We start from the raw sequence: 19,610 nt of genomic DNA on the forward strand, positions 1-19,610 counted from the left end.
GGGTTGGCCAATAAGAAATGTTTTAATATTAGAAAACAGATATAAGAATAATCTTTTAATTGTTAATAGGGTAATTAACAATTTCGAAACTTTGATGGATTACTTTCAATTGGATTAGTGATTTGAAAATTTGGAAGTTTGGTCAACCTAATATGTATTGTTTTTACGTTGTTATAATTGTTAATTGCTGTCTGTTTCAGTCCGTATTCCAAGTTACCCCTCTAACGGCCGAGGAGTGGGTTACCGTTATGAAGTTCTCCATTCCAGTGGTACTTCTCGACGAAACCCTGAAGTTCATTGCCAGAAAGTTCACAGATGGTGAGAATCCAATTTACACAGTGCATTGGATCGTTCTAATGTGGGCTGTGTTCTTTGGACTATTAAGTATTTGTCCCATATAGAACATCCGTGAAAGAAAAAAAGAAAAAAATGTTTAGTCTAACAGACAATGTTTTTCCTATGGAAAACATTTGCAACTGAGTTCTTGGACTTGCAATTGCATTTAAAACCGAAGTTCTTCCCCGTTGCCTGGGAAGCTCGAGATAAGTTATTAATTGAAGTGCGTTTAAGTGAGATTTTAACCAGTTTGACTGTTGTGCATGGTGTTAGTACAACCATACAGATTTGCCACCAAGGCCCACCATGTCCGCATCACACCGTTACCCTGACGTCGTTCTACAATCATATACGGGTTTTAGTGGCTTCGAGTGATAAAAGGAAAAAAGAGACCCATCGCAATCAAAACAATTGTGATTGTTAAATTATTTTCTACGAGTGCCTTTTGAACATTAACTTTCCTCCGCAACAAGATACCCATTGATGTTTTTTCTAATTCGATTTGTTATTACACTCCTATCCTACCCTGTAAAACGTTGTACTTGCATGCCCTTTGAGCACGGTGCACCTTTGAATACTAATTATTTTTTCTTTTTTTCTCGTAGTTTCTTGTAAATCTGACAATATTAAACTGCGCTCAGTATTGCCGCTAGAGTATGTAACCGGTTTAGAAATCAATACTAGTCTCATCGCTTGGATGCTGTGTTATCTTGACTGTAGTAATTGGAAATACATATAGAAAGGTTCTATGTAGTGCTTAAAATTTATGAAGTCCATCATTCCTGAATTTCTCAACTTAAAAGTACATAGTTATGAAAACTAAAATATACAAAGTCTGAATATGGCGCCGTGCTTACCCGACGCTATCGGCATTACTGCACTTGGTTTATCCATGGAAAATCCAATAATATTTTTGCAACAATTTTATTTTTATTTTTTTTTACTAGTCAAGTACATTTACAGCAATGTATAGTATATAAAAAATGTCGGCAAAACAGTCAGAACATCGACAGATTGGAAACGCAGGGAACACTTTGCACGACATTTTAGTAATAGCTGTATTTTTTGGGCACTTCACTTTAACGCACACGCATAATTAGCCTACCATGATTTTTAATTGTTGCTCTTTTCTAATTTATTCTTACTTCCACTGTAACCGCTTTCGTTGTTGCTTATTAAATAGAACCAATTATTGTTGATTAATTCTCAGCATCAAGGAAATCCGCTTCGGTGAAGACGTCAATGCGCTGGAACTGCCTGATCCGTTGCTGAAATGTCAACTCAAAGATTGTGCATGAAGTTCGAATTTAATGGATCTCATTTCTGAACCCGTACATTCTATGTCTTCCTTCCCGTAGAGAAGTAATTGCATGCACAACTAAAGAAATCCTTGGACTGTATGTATATCCTACTAAAACACTCACCTCGTAGAACAGTCACTATCGGTGGTTTGTTAATCCTGCCGTGCCCCGGGATATCATGATCGATGATACTCAATTTTTCTTCAAAATATTATGTATCAATCATTAAATAAGTACAATTATATACATAGCTGGATTCGATAGGATTTCAATGACGTACAAAGAAACGGAAACGGTGATATCTTTTAACCGGATTTCGTCAAAAACGGGCACTGCAGGATTATTCTAACATCACTGCACTTTCATTGCATCCACTCTTCTACCTTTATGTGTACCTTACTGGGTGTGATTTACATGTTTGAACGATTAATGCCATGCAACAGATTTGTATATCACTAATTTAACAGATGCGGACTGCAAGGACTCGCGCGTGTAACATAGCAGGAAACTCGATTGTCTTTCGCAGTCCGTGTCTCTCGTTGTATTAATCCTCTCTTTTTCCTCAAAACGGTGGTCTGAACTTGAGAGCGCTCGATTTACATGTACATTTTTGTTCCTATTCAAACCACGGATATTTCCATTTTAAATAATTCGAGTCTGTTGACTCTTTGGCTGTAGAATTAAGATGGTTGTATCATAAATATACTTTTTTAAATTACATGTATATAATAATAGCTAAATACTGGTAAAGTTGTAGGATACACAGGAGTCTCTCTATGAGATCACATCTCCTAGTTAGACAGGTATACGAAGTTAAAATTTTCATACTTAGAATATGAGTCTCATTGGTTCTATTGTTGTGAAATTTACTCTTTAACACAATCATGCATCGAATATACTGTAAAGTGGATCGATCAGACCCATCTCGTCTCCTCACTTAAATTAAAATATCGTAATTCATTTTACCAATATTCTAACTTTTGCGGTACAACCACCTTAAACTACCAAGAATGAAAACAATGAATATTATACAAATAGCAGAAACCCTGTACATGTGAATACTTGGAAATAGTAAATGGTTAAAAATCGAGTTTAATCGATTTCTTATAGCGAATAGTTATTTATGATGGGAATCATTTTACTCGTACCTCTCGTAGCACGTTACTACGTAAATAGCGAACACATCGAGCGAATCTCGGGTTCAGACACCCGGTCAATAACAATCTCTATACACGCGCCACATGCGAAACGGAAGATCCGGTGTCGTCACGAATTACGTGGGCCTTTTTAACGCATCTAACTGTCTCTTTAGTCACATTTCTCATCCGGGGTTTTATAAATCATAATATTAGAGAATAGGGGTGTGCGGGTAGCCAGATACGTCAGGTATGTATCCGAGTTTCGGGCTAAAGTCGAAAGCAGTTGGGATCAAGAACGCCTGACTTTTATCATTTCCCAAGTCCATAATCTCAGGTTCATTGTAGACTTTCTGTAGGGTACAATGTAGACTTTGGTTAGAAAAAGTGTAGAAGGAAAAACATCTACCACTTTCAAATTTGACAAATCTCAAATATGCATTTCTATATTTTCAAGTTCCTTACTCTTTGCATTTGACAATTTAAAGTTTCTATATTTTCTGAATTTGTAAATCTAGAAGTTTGAATATTCACATTCCTACGAACGTTAAAACGAGTGGTGGATTCTTTTTTTCCTACGTTGTAATTTTCCCTAGGAAATCCTACCATGCTTGCCAGTACCCGCACATCCTTATTAAAGAGTATATATATATATACTATTATTCGGCCAAATCGAGCCGTGTTTGTAAATGGCGAACGCGTATCATACCACTTCTGGACCCCGTGCAAACGCAACAAGACTGACGATGCGGTTCCAAGAAGTGGTTCGTGTTTGCGTGCAACAAAGTTTGTCCACCGTTCGTTCGACGCGAAGTGCATAATTAATTTAATTGCGTTGGAAGCGTGGCGACGCGTCAGCAACCAGAGTCCTCGTTCGCGATTAAAAACTAGTGTAATATATACATATACATATATTATTATTAATATTAATTAAACCGGTTAGGGCGTGATACTACTTTGGTATGGGCATAACTGAACTTAATTAGACCGAAATTACGCGGAAATGATTTTTTTGCGAACAGAATAGTGATAGTAACGTGTAACGCCGTGGACACAGCCAGGTTTGTGAGCAAAATTTATTCCAGCGTAAATTTTATAAACTGATTTTAGATTTATGTTTATATACAGAACATTAACCTTCTTTCTGTGTACAGATGCAAACACGTGGGTTATTCTTAATTCAATTTTTTAATCTTTTTATACCTGTCTTAAAAATCAATTTTCATATACGTATGTTTTTTTTTCTTTAAATTATAAATGTATGGAGTGTAATTGCATCGTCAAAATTTTGTACACAGAGAAAAAGTTAGTAGAATTATAATTTTTCTGCAGAGGGGAGCAAAATCCGATTTTTTCCATGTCCACTTTTTTTTATGTCCCTGGCTACGTCCATGTGCAACGTGGTTCGTGCATGGGCGCGCGGCCGGTAGATGACAGTGTTGGGTGCTCGTCACCAAAACCCTGTCGTTTCACCAGCCACGCGCCAATCAACGTCGCTTGAACCTGTCGAGAAAACCCACTAACTTGTGTGTTTTGTTCGAATTTAACATAGAAGCAATTTACCTTTTTTCTTGTACATTCGAGCGATAACGCGGGCTTTCTAAGGGTAAGCAGTAGAGGGAGGCGTCTCTCACCGTTTGCTTTTGATTTCGGGTGAATCCAGGAAACCTAACATAACTGGTCCATGCATGTAAAGAACAAGAACGAACAGATCCCTCCTTTACACTTTCCCTTATGGAGTCTTCTTAGTGTGATGGTCTTCAGAAAATTCATCTCAACTCATGCAGCACGTGATTTTCAAAGCAATGAGTTACATTTTCACTTTGTCAAATTAGCAAATTTCTAAATTTAAAAATTCAAATACGTCTCAATGTAAAGAAGCTTCAATTTAACAATTGACTCATGGCGAGCACTGTACATAAAAAAATACACTCGCAGCTAAGATTTCCTCGAAAACTCGTGACTGTAAAAAATTGTAAGAGAATTTTTTGGAAAATCACACTTAGAGGATCCCCTAATCAAGGTGAGCCTAGGTTGTACACGACTGTACAACGATATCATTCGTGTACCAGCAGATCATCTTCGATGACTATCCTGTGCTATTTCAGAGGAAATTTCTTAACGAACATATGGTCGTGTACTTTTTAGAATCGAATTATAGCACAGAGATATGTCGAAGATCATGATGCCGATACAAGCGGTCTGACAGCACTTCACGACGCTCAATAAACGTAAACCGAGAGTAAAATTCATTCTGTTTTTTGCGTTCGTTCATTCGACGTACCGAACGTTTGTAAGTACTTGGATTGTGTGGATTGTGTTTCTCTGTTTTCTTATTTTACTGTTTGTTTTTTTCCTTTACTTGTCTCTCTTCCTCTCTCCCAGTTTGGAAGGAAATGGAGGAGAGGACGTAGAATGCCATCGAGACAAAAGAAAAGGCTACGGCTGCGTCGCGTTACGCAAGATAAGATTGCATCGCTGGATCCGCGCGTATCTTCGCCTTTCTTCATCCGATTCGGAACCATTTATCCGTAGAAAATACCAGTAGTTAGAGTAGTCGTGAAATTTTCTTGAGAACGATCGTAAAATGGCGCGCGAATCCAGCGAACTTGCCTGACGCTCTGACTAGTTAATCTAGTACGGTAAAAGGTACAATGATCAAACCACGGTCGCATCGTTCGTGCAGGAAGTACCTATTTCTAATGATAATAAGATAATTAATATTAATATTAATAATATTAATGATAATAATAATTAATAACTTATAAATAGAGTGCGATTATATTTGAATGATTTGATGCATACATTCGCCACAGACGCACGTTGTGGCGGATCAACGGTGTGATGATCCTAATTAATTAGACCCGAAAACGATACACAGTGACGGTCTAACGAACAACCGAAAGCGATTCGACGATGATAGTATGGACAGAGAGAACAAGGAATAAGAATCGTTTGTATCGTTTAACGGGATCGCAGAAGTCTCTTTGTTTGTCGCGTTTTATTTAATCTCAAGAATTTCGAATCAACAGAAACATCATCGCAAGAACGAAAAAAAGTGAAAGTATACGTATTATCGCGACGAATTATCGATGATTAGCGACGGTCCGACCTCTAGTGCGTTACTTGTTACATAAATAAATGAGGAAATGAAAAGAGGAATGATGTGTTAACTAAATGCGTGTTCCGTGAACATAGGGATAAAAGGGAACTAGGCATTTCGTTTATCGACAGAAAAGATCGGATTCTGCTTTTAACTTGCTAATTAAATTTGTATCCTTCCTCTCTGAAAATAGGTGAATTCGATCATTAACAATTTTTAATCGAAGGAAGTAGTTAATAACGTTTTGCAAATATGGGAAGCTATTTTGGTTATATTATTTAATTATTTGCATCTCTTTTTGTACCGCAACTACTAAAACATCGTATACAGTGTTGTTCTAATGCATTTATTCTTGCATTTTTTTATTTTTTCTAAATATTGTGTCGAATAATATGTACAACTTTAATGACTTTGATGTTGCATTTATTAAATAAATTATCCGGATTAATATAGTCTCCCATTTTTTAGAGTATTTATATTGTATATTCATTTTTTTATTCGCGTACAAAAGTAATTCTCGTTTAAATTTCCCTCTAAGTTGAGGTGTAATCAAAATGACGTCTTTTTGTAACTTTTATCAAAGTTATCTATGATATGCTTAATCTCCTCTTATCCCTATGTTTATGGCGTGTTCGCGTATCAATGATCGGCCTACTATAATTAAAAGAAAGAGAGAAATCGTTTGAAACAATACGGTATCTGGAGAGTGGCATATGCCGCGTGTACGAACATCGAACACTTAATACAATCTGAACTGTAATAAGTGTTTGTTCCAGTTTGTCTCCATACACCTGTGTAATTTTCTGTGCCTTTATCTCTCTGTCACCTGCTCACTTTCCTCTACTTGATTTACTCTTGATCGTACCTGTCCTTATCTTCGAACACGTGGCTAACCCTTTGAGTGCAAAATTTTTCAATCAATGCTAATCAGTGGTCATTGAGTATTCATTTTTGTACTTAGTACACTTTCGCAAGAGTGTAAATTACGATAAATTTCAATATTTGGAACTTTGAAAATGTCTAAACAAGCCACAATAATAATTTTTTGAGATGTTTGTACATCCACGGTACTGAAAGGGTTAAATTCCAAGGCTTCTGGTTGTAAACAGTAAAGACGATTTATACCCAAAAGTCTCTTAACAATCTTAACTGCTAGAACCTAAATGAATGTCCGAAGGAAATCATTCGCTTCATCAATCATCAACGTCGAAAGATCGATCGTCGGGAGGATGATCGATTTAACGAGTTCATGACAGTCTAACCGTGAAACTGGAATTGGACCAACTGGAAAAAGTGCAAGCGACCACGACAATTCCGCGTTCCATCATTATCACGGTCATTCTGTGTCCCCAGAGTTGTTGTTTGTATTTCTGCATGCATCCTCTGGATCAGTGGCAAAAATAAAAACAAAATTCGAACAAATACAAAATACCTGATACAACGAGTGTCGTTTCGGCCTGGAATGACCATAATGCTCCTTAAATCGAGGAAGTTGTCCCTGACACCGCAACCCGAAACACTTTTTTTGCTAACTCCTGCCTGCTGGTGTGTGATACTATTCAGTCGAGGAGCGAATTACCGGAGTATAGCCGTACACTGGAATACCAGGTAACACGATTTTCTTAATAATCGTTTTCATTGAATATCTATTTTTCGCTTCTTTATTTATATCCCATGAGATGCGACACGATGATGACGAAGTCTCTGTATCGGATTTGTTGTTGAAAAGAAAGCGAACTTATGATTCGCCGGGTGTTTTTTATTCCAGAGTGACCATACGATCCTTTTATATGGATTTGAGTGAAATTTCAGATTCACAGTTTTATGCGCAAACGATTTTTCGTTTAATGCATTGCGTAAGGATTGTAAGGTTCTTCGAATACTTTCATTAGTTGTTCCATTAAGTATCATGCAACTTGCTACTGGCAGACATTTTTGACATATCGAAATATTCTATAATTGTTATATACTCTTATGATTTTGCTAATTATATCGCTTATGTTTATGATTTGCTTTAGGTTATCAGAGATTATATTTGCTGTATTAGTTTCATCGAATGATTATAGTATTAGTACTGCTAACATTTTTTCTTTTTGTTATGTTTTAATTTGCCTGGGACAGCGATGAGCATATGTACTGTAGTATATCGATGAACACAATAATTATATTGCTATATACCAAGTTATTGGAACAGGATATTCTTATAAGGCTAAAAATGTACAAATTTCGGTGGATAAATTGTTCATTACTGGTCCTGAAAAAAATATTTTTTAGCTTTCTAGTATGCAATATTATAAACATTCGAAATTATAACAATTAGATCAAAGCTTTCTTAGATGCTAATCAGGAGAGAACTTAAATTGCGTACAGCAAAAATAATAAAGCTTGTTATATTGAAACTAAACACTCCCTACGCAATGCATTGAATCGGTAAAAATCTCTAAGACGCTTTTAAGAACATTCCGATTAGACGGTGTAGTTATTGGATTCTCGATAAAAATTCGCGCGAGGCAACAGGAACGGAAAAGAAAAAGCACCCGATACTACACGATTATCTGTACATCCGTCACCACCGAACTTTAAATTTTCATCGCAACGTCCATCGATACGACGTCCAGTCCTCATGTGAACAGTTCGCCGGCACGTTTCCCCCCGAATGACTTTTGGTAATTAATGGAAATTACTTGGATATGCTTGCAGTGGCAACGCCTGTGATGCTGTCGAAATAAAGATCGAGAACGCGTCGGACGAAATCGACAGCAGTCCGGGACACGAGAAAAACCGTCGGAATGGCGCTTAAACGACACCCATCCGCAACAACTCGCAAGCTGATCGACAGGATCGAGCCGACAGATATCTTACGAACACTATCGACACGTACATATACATACACAGATAGGGGGTGTACAGACATTACTTAAAACTAAAAACAAAAAAAAAAAATGAAAACAAAAATATACGTATACAAAAGGAGGACAGTTCACCTGGGATGTTCAGGCGAGAGCGTTCTGTCGAGACAACCAAGTAGTTTATTTTCGGGATATAGTTTTCGATTTAGGAGTACAGACTTTTCGAAACTTCGAGAATCTAGAGGGAGTCAAAGCAGCCAACCGTGCGAAATAAAAGGAAAAAAAGAAAAACGTCTAATCGGAGCAGCTTTCTGTTTCCGCCAGAGCATCGTAGAGACGGGTTCAAAACTAATCGCTGTGTCTGTGTTATGTTACAGTAAGCGAAACGGTCGTCGACAAGTGGGCCTAGGCTTGTCACGCGATGTGCCGCCGGCAACAATTCCTCTGCCAAGCACAATACAAACAATGAATGAAAGAGAAAAAAAAAGATACGTCACGAAAATAGCCATAAAACTCAGAAGCTCAGCCAAGCAAAAAGACAGACGGACAGAGGCGGGACTTGACTCGCGCGATTGCTGCGAAATAACGGCCCTGCTGCGATCGTTATCATTTAGCGAACAGAGAAAAGAAACAAAAATAACAAAAAAAGGAATATAAAACTACTCGTTAAATCGACACGTCGACGAGATGCTCACGGGTGACCCTCGTAGGTCCCTCTTTTTCCTGGCTGTCTAACCAACGCTCGCTGCACACCGCTCCACCGATGATGCTTTTCGTTGATCACCCTCTTCGTTTAAAAAATACCCTGTCGCTACTATCTTATTGTCGGTGAAACCGAGAAATTCAAACGAAACAAGTAGCCCGTTCACGAAAACGCCGTTCATCCTCTCTGTGCGAGGACTTTTAAGATCGATACGCAACGACGATCGGTACAAACATTTGCTCACCACCTTGCCTGTAATTTGCAGCTACTCTTCTAATACATTCTTCGCTTTTGCCCCTGAATCCCATACGAAACGGGTGATTCTGGTCCAAATCGTTAAACCTTTCTTGGTCGATATTCCGTTTTATTTTTGCATTCTGATTTCTGCTTCGGACGCAGTACATATCGAGCGTGGGCACGAAAGCGCTCGAGGAGCGGCCCCGATGTCGGGATTGGGAGCTCGAGCTTCTGGTAACTCTTCGTGGAGGAGAAACGTTACGGGGCAGTCCCGGCTCTAAGCGGGTTCAGAGACCCTGCGATCCATGAAACATTCGTCGTACATTTTATACAACTCCTAAGTTTCTAACTTTGTGAATGTCCCAAATTGAAAAATTTGTAAATTAGAAATTTTACTTACAGAATTTTCACTTCCCAAATGAGCAACTTAGGTCTTTTAATTTGAAACTTTTTAAGCTTTAGTATATGAAAATTAGAAAGTTTGACAATTTAAGAACTTTGGAAATTTGAGAATTTTTCGAATCGGAAATTTATAAATTGGAAAATGTCGAAATCTCCGAATATCATGTGCCTGATAGGGTGACTTCAGAAAATGGGACGTACGATGTTTCTGAGCTCTCTGCCGAACTCCAGGTCAATTGCTGCCCATACCTGCTCTAAACGTACCTTCTTGCTAACGTGTGACGCTTCTCAGTCCCCGTCGACCTCGCGTCTTCCATGAGGAGTTTTCCCCCCAAACTTTACTCAGGGTCCCCCTATCCAGCCTGTCTGGAACGAAACGTGTTCGAAGGATCAGCCGTGCTGTCAGTCGCTCGCGAACGATGAGGCTGTCGTGCAAATCAGCCGTTTTAGCTAACTCGGTCTTCCTCAACCGTCGTCGATGGCGTTTTCGTTGATCCGGATGGAAGTTGTAATATCTCGACCACGGAGATCTGCTCGGCCACGGAGAAAGGATAGAGGCTCGACAACATATCGATGACTGTGACGCAGAACGAAGAAGCTGGCCGGTGAAGCGGAGAGCAGTGTGGACCCCGAAGAAGAGCGTACTCCCTTTGTCGTTGGATCGAGTGGTACACTTTAGGACGATTTAAAAAATATATATATATATAAACTGTATGATTGATCGGTGACGTAACTTTCAACGGAGGCTTCCGGTGTATAAATTAAGATCGCTAAGTGGTCGGGAGAAGAGAGTCGGGTCCATCCTCTGTTGGTGATCGCGGAAGCCTCCTCGAAGCTCACGAAACTTACGCCACCAGAGGAATCGATGATGCTCGCGAGATTTCAAAACCATTGTAAATAAGAATTTTACCGTTACACGCGCGATGTTTAAAGAGATTATTGATTAATGTTAAGAGACATTAAATATATACATATATACATACATATATTTTTTTCCCTACAAAGCGCACAGATACCGAGACGCGTCTCGAATTAAAGGACCTCGAGCGAGAAAGATTCGATACGTGTCTGGAGTCTTCGTTAACTCCTCTTATTTTTCCTACCATCATTTTTTTCCTTAATTAAACTATAATGAACGGTGCTTGGACGGGTGATGTTTATTCAGGGGCACTGATGAGTATTATAGTAACAAGCTATAAATTCGGTCATATTGAATTACGTCGATTCGAGTATCAAATTTATTTATTTAATGTGTAGAGATATTTCTTTAGTACATAAAGAAATATAGTTGGACTTTCGTATGGTACAGTACATCATATTAAATACTAGTCGAGTCAAGTTGAATTGAATCATACTGATCACGTTTAGGTCATATCGAGTCGATTGAACCTCCGTTGAAACGAACCATATAGAATAGAATAGACTTGAAATGAGTTGAATTAAATTACAATCTGAGTTACTTCGAGTTAATGCATATTGAGTCGAATAGTCAAGTAGATAAGATAGACCAAATAAATTTTAAAACTTAAAATATTATATAAAATATCTTTGTTTTTTCTACCGTTATTTCCTGTAGGTTCTATCTCCTGTCTGTCATTAAAACCAAGATAAGGTTATAATTTAAAAAATTTGAATGTCTAAGCTATTTTAATAATCGTTCTCGCTCGAATCGTCCGCATCGGAGTACACGTTGACAAACGAATTTCAAGATTTTCTTCGGAAAATGGCGACAAATCATTGTTTTTAATGTTCTACGCGAACAGCTCTGTACGAATAAAGGTTTGAAAGTAAAGCTCACAATCTACATTGACTCGTGATGATATATGTTACATTTTGATAAATTTTCGACGAAGTATACTTGTGTATCGACCTTCAAAATGGCGTCACTAATTTCGACCAACAAATTAATGTTCCGTTTCTCTCGCAATTTATATCTTGACAATTCTAACCTCAAAGAAAACTTTCCTAAAATAAATTCTTAACCTAAAAATTAGATTATTTTAGAAATAATGTTAGAACTAGATTTAACGACAAATTGTTCGCAACAGATAGAACAGTACACGGATTTTATAAAAAGATTTTTATTTCTGACATCCTAACAAGTATCACATTGTACAAGTTCGTTTCTTGACACGAATCTACATCATTCATTCATCAAACTCTCACTTTCATATTTACATCCTCCGTTTCCAGATAAAAATTACATTCTATATTATACAATGGTCGTTCGCGTAGTTTCTACGACTGCTTCACGAATAAATACAGATTAACATGGTCGACTGTTCTTCAGAAGCGATCCAACGAGTCGTTTATTGTTGGACACCGGTTAAATCGGAACAGAAAGGCGATTGTTAACTCAATGGCGTTTCTTTTGCGATTTCCTGTAGTTTCTGATGGTACTGTTCGCGAATTTCTTTGATCGGTTTCACCAGGTATATCGGTACGTCATCGTCTCGCCTCTGAAAACGATTAAAACAAATTGTTTGAATAAATCTGAAGCCACAGAACAGTGTAACATTCGTATAATAATCGAAGAAAGAGTATCAACTTTTAAACAAAATTCAAGATTTCTGACAGAAAGTTGATCCCTAATCTCGAATATCAAAATACTCAAACGATTAATACTGATACAATAGTAAAATGCAGTTATACCTGGAACAGTACTTCTCCTTCGAAGTCAACGAACTTTTGTTTTCTTGCTCTCAGCAGAAGTCCCACGCATTTGTCACTGATGTGAGTGTAAATGTTAAAGAGATCACCAAACGTGATCGCGATGATCTCTGGTTGGTCCCGACATGGTGTACCCTCTTGATGAATGATCTCGCAAAGTTCAAGCACCTCTCTAAGAATGTGTGCTGTGGCTTTGCGACCGCGAATGGCTGTCAAAGAGCCAGCTACCGGTCTGGAACGAAGAACATAATAAATACAATAACGTCCATAGTAATTATAGCAGAACCAAAGGAAATAAGTGTGACGGTTGAGCTTACTTGCCATATTCGTCTTTCGAAAATGTTCGTTTCTCGAGATTCACACCCGACGTGAACGGATTTTTGCTCTGTTTTTCCTTGTGTTGGTTGGCATATTGGTTGAACATTGCCACTTTATCGCTGAGTGATTCCTGAAATCAGTCAGTGAAGAGAATTTAGTAATATTCTTGGGAAGTATTCTTAACAGGTCACTAATGATATAGGATTTATCGTACATTAATATTTTTTTGCGACTAGTAGCTAGATTTCGGATAAGGTGATGAGTTCACTTGGAAATTTGAGGATTTGGGGATATGGGGGTGTGGAGATTCAGGCATGTGGGAATTTGGGGATGTGAGGATGTGGAGATGTCGGGATTTGGGGATGTGAGGATGTGGAGATGTAGAGATTTCGGGATGTGGGAATTTAGGGATATGAGAATTTGGGGATGTGAGGATGTGGAGATGTGGAGATTTGGGGATGTGAGGATGTGGAGATGTGGAGATTTGGGGATGTGGGAATTTAGGGATATGAGGATTTGGAGATGTGGAGATTTGGGGATGTGGGAATTTAGGGATATGAGAATTTGGGGATGTGGGAATTTAGGGATATGAGAATTTGGGGATGTGAGGATGTGGAGATGTGGAGATTTGGGGATGTGGGAATTTAGGGATATGAGAATTTGGGGATGTAGGGATTTGGAGATGTGGAGATTTGGGAATGTGGAGATTTGGGAATGTGGGAATTTGGGAATGTGGGAATTTGGGAATGTGGGAATTTGGGAATGTGGGAATTTGGGGATGTGGGAATTTGTAAATATGGTGATTTGGGGATGTGAAGATTTGGGAATATTGGGATTCATAGATATGGAGATTTGAGAATGTGAGGATGTGTGCATTTGCGAATATGGAGATGTGGGGATATAAAAATTTGAGGTTTTCGAAATTCAAAAATTTAAAGATTTAAAAATTCGAAAATCTAATGATTTGATAACTCAGAAACTTATAAATTTGAAAAGTTAAGAATATCGAATATTAGAAACTCAATCTAAAGAACAACATATGCAGTCGTAAGACTCCATAATACAAAGATAATATAAGAAAATACCTGTCCCAACAGAAATAGCCGTACAAAATAATCTCAAGTATAAAATCAGAGTAGAGAAGTTTACATAAGCAATGTTCGATAGTCAGACGAGAACTGACTTCGTCCGCAGCAACATCAAGGCTTCTAATCTTCAAGTAACATGCCCGGGAAAGTATTCCTCGCACGTAATCGTGAAAGTAGCTTGAAAATCGTCACAGATTAACTCCATGATTATTCACGATACTAATTGAATTTCCATCGCTACTTTTTCCGTTCGTAAAGGGAAACACTCAGCAAAATGTTCATTTCAAGCTCTCTTGATAAAATCTTAAAAACAACTTTTACTTTCGATACCTGCTCACGTTCTTGTGAGAAGAAGCGATGCATCGTGTACGGTACATGCACAGTTTACGCGAATAGAAAATTGAGGATTCGAGGTAACTGTTGGAGAGACAAGAGTGTCGTTGTGAGTTTAATCAACGAGGAATGTTGGATGTTGGCCAGCCTGGACCATTTAAAGACCGACCATGGCCATACAAGATCCCTCGATGGCATGCTGACAAATTTTCTCATACATACGACACGTGAACCGATTTCGAGAGACCACGAAGATCATAACACTATGTTGACTGTGGTCGGTGATTAGACTTTACAATCCTGTCCAAGAGTTTTTTGGAGGAGTTTGGTAATTTAGATTTGTGGAAATTTGGCAGGTTGGGAATTTGGAAATTAGGGGATTGGATTTGGGTGGGTATGGATATTGGGAATTTGGAAATTAGGGGATTGGATTTGGGTGGGTATGGATATTGGGAACTTGGAAATTAGGGGATTGGATAAGGGTGTGTATATGAATATTGGGAATTTGGAAATTTTGGGATTGGATAAGGGTGTGTATATGGATATGTAATGGTATATCTTCCAATTTGGGGACTTTAGGGAGATTTGAAAATTTGGGGTTGGAAGGATATAGGGACAATTTGGGAATTTTGTAATTCGGTGATTTAGAAATTTAGGAAATTTGCATAGGAAAATATTTACATTAGAAAATTTAGAAATGTATTTGAATATTTGGAAACTTGGAAATTTACAGCTTTGGAAGAAATTTGAAGAGTTCTGAAAATGTAGAAATCTAGGAATGTAGTGATTTGGAAATTTAGAAACTTGGAGATGTAGTAATTTGGAAATTTAGAAACTTGAAAATTTATAAATCTGAAAATGTAGTAATTTCAAAATTTGGAAACTTGGGTATGTAGCTATTTGAAAATGTAACAAAAAACTTAAATTTTCACAAAAAAAAAACTTGGAAATCTGAAGATCTGAAACCTTGAAGATAAAAAATTTATGAATTTCAAAACTAGGAACTTGAATATTAAATAATAAATTGTAAATACCATTGTCAAAATGTTATCTAATTTCTTTCAAAGACGGAAGCATCTAAATTCAGTAGAGCGAGTGCGTTTTAATCAGACGCCAGAGTCAAGTTCATTGGCAAGACTAGAGTGACCTCACCATAAGTTCACTACAAAAATAAAAGTTCGTTAAAAGAACTTTTAACCAGTAATTTCAGTTACATCGTATGTTACTATATTTTCTAATAAAAAATACACTGTAATGTTAGTCTACACTGAAATAAATTAGTGTACTTCTATCATGAACTTATATCAAAAGAATCCTATTCGAATTCTTCAATTAAAAAATTTACTAACACCAATATATTATTTAAAATAAATTGCGATTAGTCTAGTTTTATCCTAATTTTGTAGCAAAAGAATCCTACTTGAATACTTCAATAAAAAAATTGTTCAAACACCAATATATTATTTTACATAAATTGCGATTAGTTCTATCACGAATTTGTAGCAAAACTATTTGAATACTTAAATCAAAAAATTGTCCAAACACCAGTATTTAAAATAATTTGAAACCTTAATCAGTGAAGTAATTGAAAATAGAATTGTTTAAAATTCATGATCACTCTAATCGAAATACTGAAATTTCGCACTAGTCACTGAACCATGCATGAACAATTCGAACCACCACTTTCGATAAGATACTCACATACATCACTGAAGACATAGTTTCACCGTAAAGTAGTTAAAAAAAAAGTACCAATTAACGAAAGAAAGACTAGAGACTATTAATACTGTTAAAAAAAGGAATATCGAGAGAAACCGATGATCGCGATTGTCGCGATTATCTTGCGGGCGTCTCGTCGACTCTCGTCTCGTGAATGCAGCGTCGCGACGCTCTGCGTCTTTTTATAAGATGCTTGCTACGTCAAATGGCTCCCACCGACCGAATTCCATCGTGCGACCAACCGAAATATTTGCCGTGTTTTCGAGCCAATTCCGTGAGAATTCGCAAGTATTCGATGCCAACACCGGAAACGATGATTCCGCGGTCTGTATCTTTCTCTCGTTATAGTCAATGACTGACCGTTTCATTCACGAGTAGTAATCTGCTTTTCGTCGAACGATACGTTTCTTTTCGTTTGTTTACATTGCAAACGGCGCTGATTAAAGATTGCGAGAAATGCGATTTTTCTCGATAAATCAAAAACATCTTCTGTTCTGGAAATTTGGAGAATTGGAAACTTTTTGTGGGCCACGTTGTGTTACCACAAATTTTTAGATTTTTCGTTTAGACAATTTACATTTCTGAGTTTGTAAATTTCTTAATTTTTATATTTGGAAACCGGAAAATTTTTGCAGTTTTTAATTTACAATATTTTTATAAAAATTATTTTATAATTAAACATTTGAAACTTCCTAAGTTCCATTAATTCGAAACTTGTATTAGTTCAAAGATTTAATTTCAGAATTAGTGCCTTTGAAGATTTTTAATATTCTAAAATATTAAATCTATAAAACTGAAAACTAAGAACTGAAAGTGGATAGAAATTGAAAATTATATTTCAAAACTTTGAAACTTGTAAGAATAAACATAAAAGTTTTGAAGTTGTTAAATTTCTAAAATTGAAAAAGTATACAAAGAATTTTCATGATAGAATAATATTATAGTTCTGAAGAAAAATAATAGAATTGTGCTTTTTGTGGACAGTTGTATATTTGCAATCGGTTCATAAGAACGTTGAAAAACGTACGAGTTAAACTCGGGAAATTTGCATTGGTTGGTTGTATTGGTTCATGGAATGTTAAGCTTCAAGGGAACACGGGATATTTGCGGGAAAGAGAAAATACGCAAAACACCGGATTAAACATTCATTTGAACCAAAACGGTTGAATATTTCGCATGCCATGCTAATTTTAAATGTTAGTATTTCGATGAAACTGCAAGTGTTGCATATAGTTATACTTTTCGCTGTGCAAACTTTAAATTGTACCAACACCTAACAAACCTTCAGGACATTATAAATAAGATAAATTAGGTATCTCTGTTCTTGTTTTTGTTTCGAATAGAAATCGTACACGATGTGTAATATGCCGAGTGACCATATAACGCGTGGTAACGCTTTATCAATTTTTGAAAATTTTGGGATTTGATCTTTTGGAATTGTGGATTTGGAGAAGTTCAGAATTTCTGAAATTTGAAATCTATGAAATTCGAGGTTTCAGAAATTTGAGAACGTGCATATTTTCAAATGTGTCGATAAATTTGATAATTTGAAAGTTCGAAAGTTGGTAAAATTGGGAATTTCTAGATTTCTTAATTCACAAGAGAATGAACCTTTGATCTTCCTAGATCTCCCTAGATGCTGCAATCTCCCTAGATCTCCATACACGAATGTGCCAAAGAAATTTGTCGATAAATTTGATAATTTGAAAGTTCGAAAGTTGGTAAAATTGGGAATTTCTAGATTTCTTAATTCACAAGAGAATGAACCCTTGATCTCCCTAGATGCTGCAATCTCCCTAGATCTCCATACATAAATGCACCAAAGAAATTCGTTCAATTACCCATATGAGCATAAGTCATAAAAACTTTACTCTGTATACCTAACCTAACCTAACGCCAACTAATCTGTTAATTTAAATTGAAAAATTAAACCCACCATAACGTTAATAATAGTAACAAGCATTGTCTCACATTTTTTTTCACTATGGAATTTAAGATCCAACAGAAACATCGACATTAGAGAAAAAAGTCAGTGAATTATTTAATGGAAACTCGTGAGATGTGATTTATGCCGATCTTAACGCGTTCCCCTGTCCGATCCAGCTCGTATATCGCCACTTTGTCAGTGATAAACCGTTCGCCGTGTTCCGAGATTAATTTGGGAGATCGGAACACGACGAACCTCCTACTCGTTAGATTGCTACCGGGAACTTGTTCCGCTATTTTTTTGGCAACGTTAAAGATTTCCTAAATGGCCACGTTAGACCGAGCCAATTTATCTAGACGCCATTTCGGAGTAATTGGGACGCCAATAATAAATCGACGTTTCATTTTTCAGGAAGTGCTAGAAAGATATTCTGAAATGTCGCTTCTTGTGCAATAACTTTGGCATTATGCAATAGTTTTATTGACCTTCATTAACTGACTCCGTTTTAGGATACATATATTTTTCGTACAAGTATTAGATGTTTCAATTAGGTTCTACGTCTCAATTGTTGTCACTGGAAAGTAAAGAATGACTGATGAAAGCATTAGATGATTTCAGACCATTTTATAATCGTGACCGGTCACGGTAAAGACATACTTGTTCACAATCAAGCTCAGCCGTCAGGCTCGAAGCCATCACTCTCGCGCGTGCTATTCTCGCACTCCGCTTGGTCAGTGTTTTTCGTTAATAATTCAAAAACTAAGCTTCAGTCAACATTTTGGTAAAGGAAAAAATTATTCAGTATCACCTCAGCTCCCCTGAAATTATGCCCACCAATAGTTGAACATCCTGCATGCCTGTTAAAATAATTTACATGTTCGACTTGTAATGAGACAACCTACGAGTAGGGTGTTCGTCATAATATGAACCAATATATTTTTCGAAAAAAATTTCGATTTTATGTATTTGTGTATTTTATAGACATCTCCTATTTCTTAACCCTTTGCTCTACAATATCGTATCATACTCCTGACGCACACTACAGTTCATTCTTGATAAGACTCATATTTTCATCCCAATTTCGGGTTCGCTTCTAATTACAATCTTCACAAGAATCGTTTAATAATAAACGTACATAGCTTTTTAACTTTCTTTGTTCGTCGTCTCATTGTAACAATAATTAGTCATCTGTGCATGACGCAACTAGAAAATTGTAGATAAAGTTTCTTAGTGAAATATAAGTTTCTTTTTAAGTAAATCTCTGAATCTAGTTTGTGAAAACCTGAAAGGGTTAACTCGTTCTATATCGAATTCCCGAATATCTTGAACACTGACCTACGCAAGGTGTTCGATGCTCATCATCCGACATGAATCACGTTCTAAATTGCCTGAACGCGTGGACGCTGTTGAAAAACCATCTTGAATTGTGACGCATCGCAAGGTAAATTTAGTGCAACGTCCTCTGAAGAACGTGGTGGCCACGCGAGA

General features: G+C 37.0%; 2 protein-coding genes and 1 long non-coding RNA gene across 6 annotated transcripts in view; 1 reads left to right on the forward strand and 2 right to left on the reverse strand.

Annotated features, from left to right (window-relative positions):
* SERCA (ATPase sarcoplasmic/endoplasmic reticulum Ca2+ transporting SERCA) overlaps positions 1–11,049 on the forward strand; it is a 46,273-nt gene extending 35,224 nt beyond the window's left edge. Inside the window, exons 12-14 of one of the 4 annotated variants that reach the window (XR_001097120.2) lie at positions 201–318; positions 1,547–7,484; positions 8,577–11,049. Coding sequence is in view for 3 of the 4 variants with exons in the window: in XM_012294258.2 (XP_012149648.1) it covers positions 201–401 (201 nt within the window). In the remaining variant the exon portion in view is untranslated. Of the gene's footprint in view, positions 1–200; positions 1,100–1,546; positions 7,485–8,576 lie in introns of those variants that run through there. The other 3 variants (XM_012294261.2, XM_012294260.2, XM_012294258.2) reach the window with 3 other exon arrangements.
* Positions 11,050–12,132: 1,083 nt separating this feature from the next.
* On the reverse strand, positions 12,133–16,345 carry LOC100875806 (actin-binding Rho-activating protein). The gene is made up of 4 exons (XM_003707113.3): positions 16,178–16,345; positions 13,055–13,185; positions 12,720–12,969; positions 12,133–12,526 (listed from the first exon to the last, which is right to left on the reverse strand). The coding sequence occupies exons 1-4, from the start codon at positions 16,193–16,195 to the stop codon at positions 12,419–12,421; spliced, it is 507 nt and encodes a 168-aa protein (XP_003707161.1). The 5' UTR covers positions 16,196–16,345; the 3' UTR covers positions 12,133–12,418.
* Positions 16,346–18,489: 2,144 nt separating this feature from the next.
* On the reverse strand, positions 18,490–19,597 carry LOC143265310 (uncharacterized). Its single transcript, XR_013039723.1, has 3 exons — positions 19,458–19,597; positions 18,780–18,979; positions 18,490–18,696 (listed from the first exon to the last, which is right to left on the reverse strand). It is a non-coding gene; the product is annotated as an uncharacterized LOC143265310 (long non-coding RNA).
* Between the last annotated feature and the right edge of the window lie 13 nt (positions 19,598–19,610).

This window comes from Megachile rotundata, chromosome 1, assembly GCF_050947335.1.
Source record: "Megachile rotundata isolate GNS110a chromosome 1, iyMegRotu1, whole genome shotgun sequence".
NCBI lineage: Eukaryota > Metazoa > Arthropoda > Insecta > Hymenoptera > Megachilidae > Megachile > Megachile rotundata.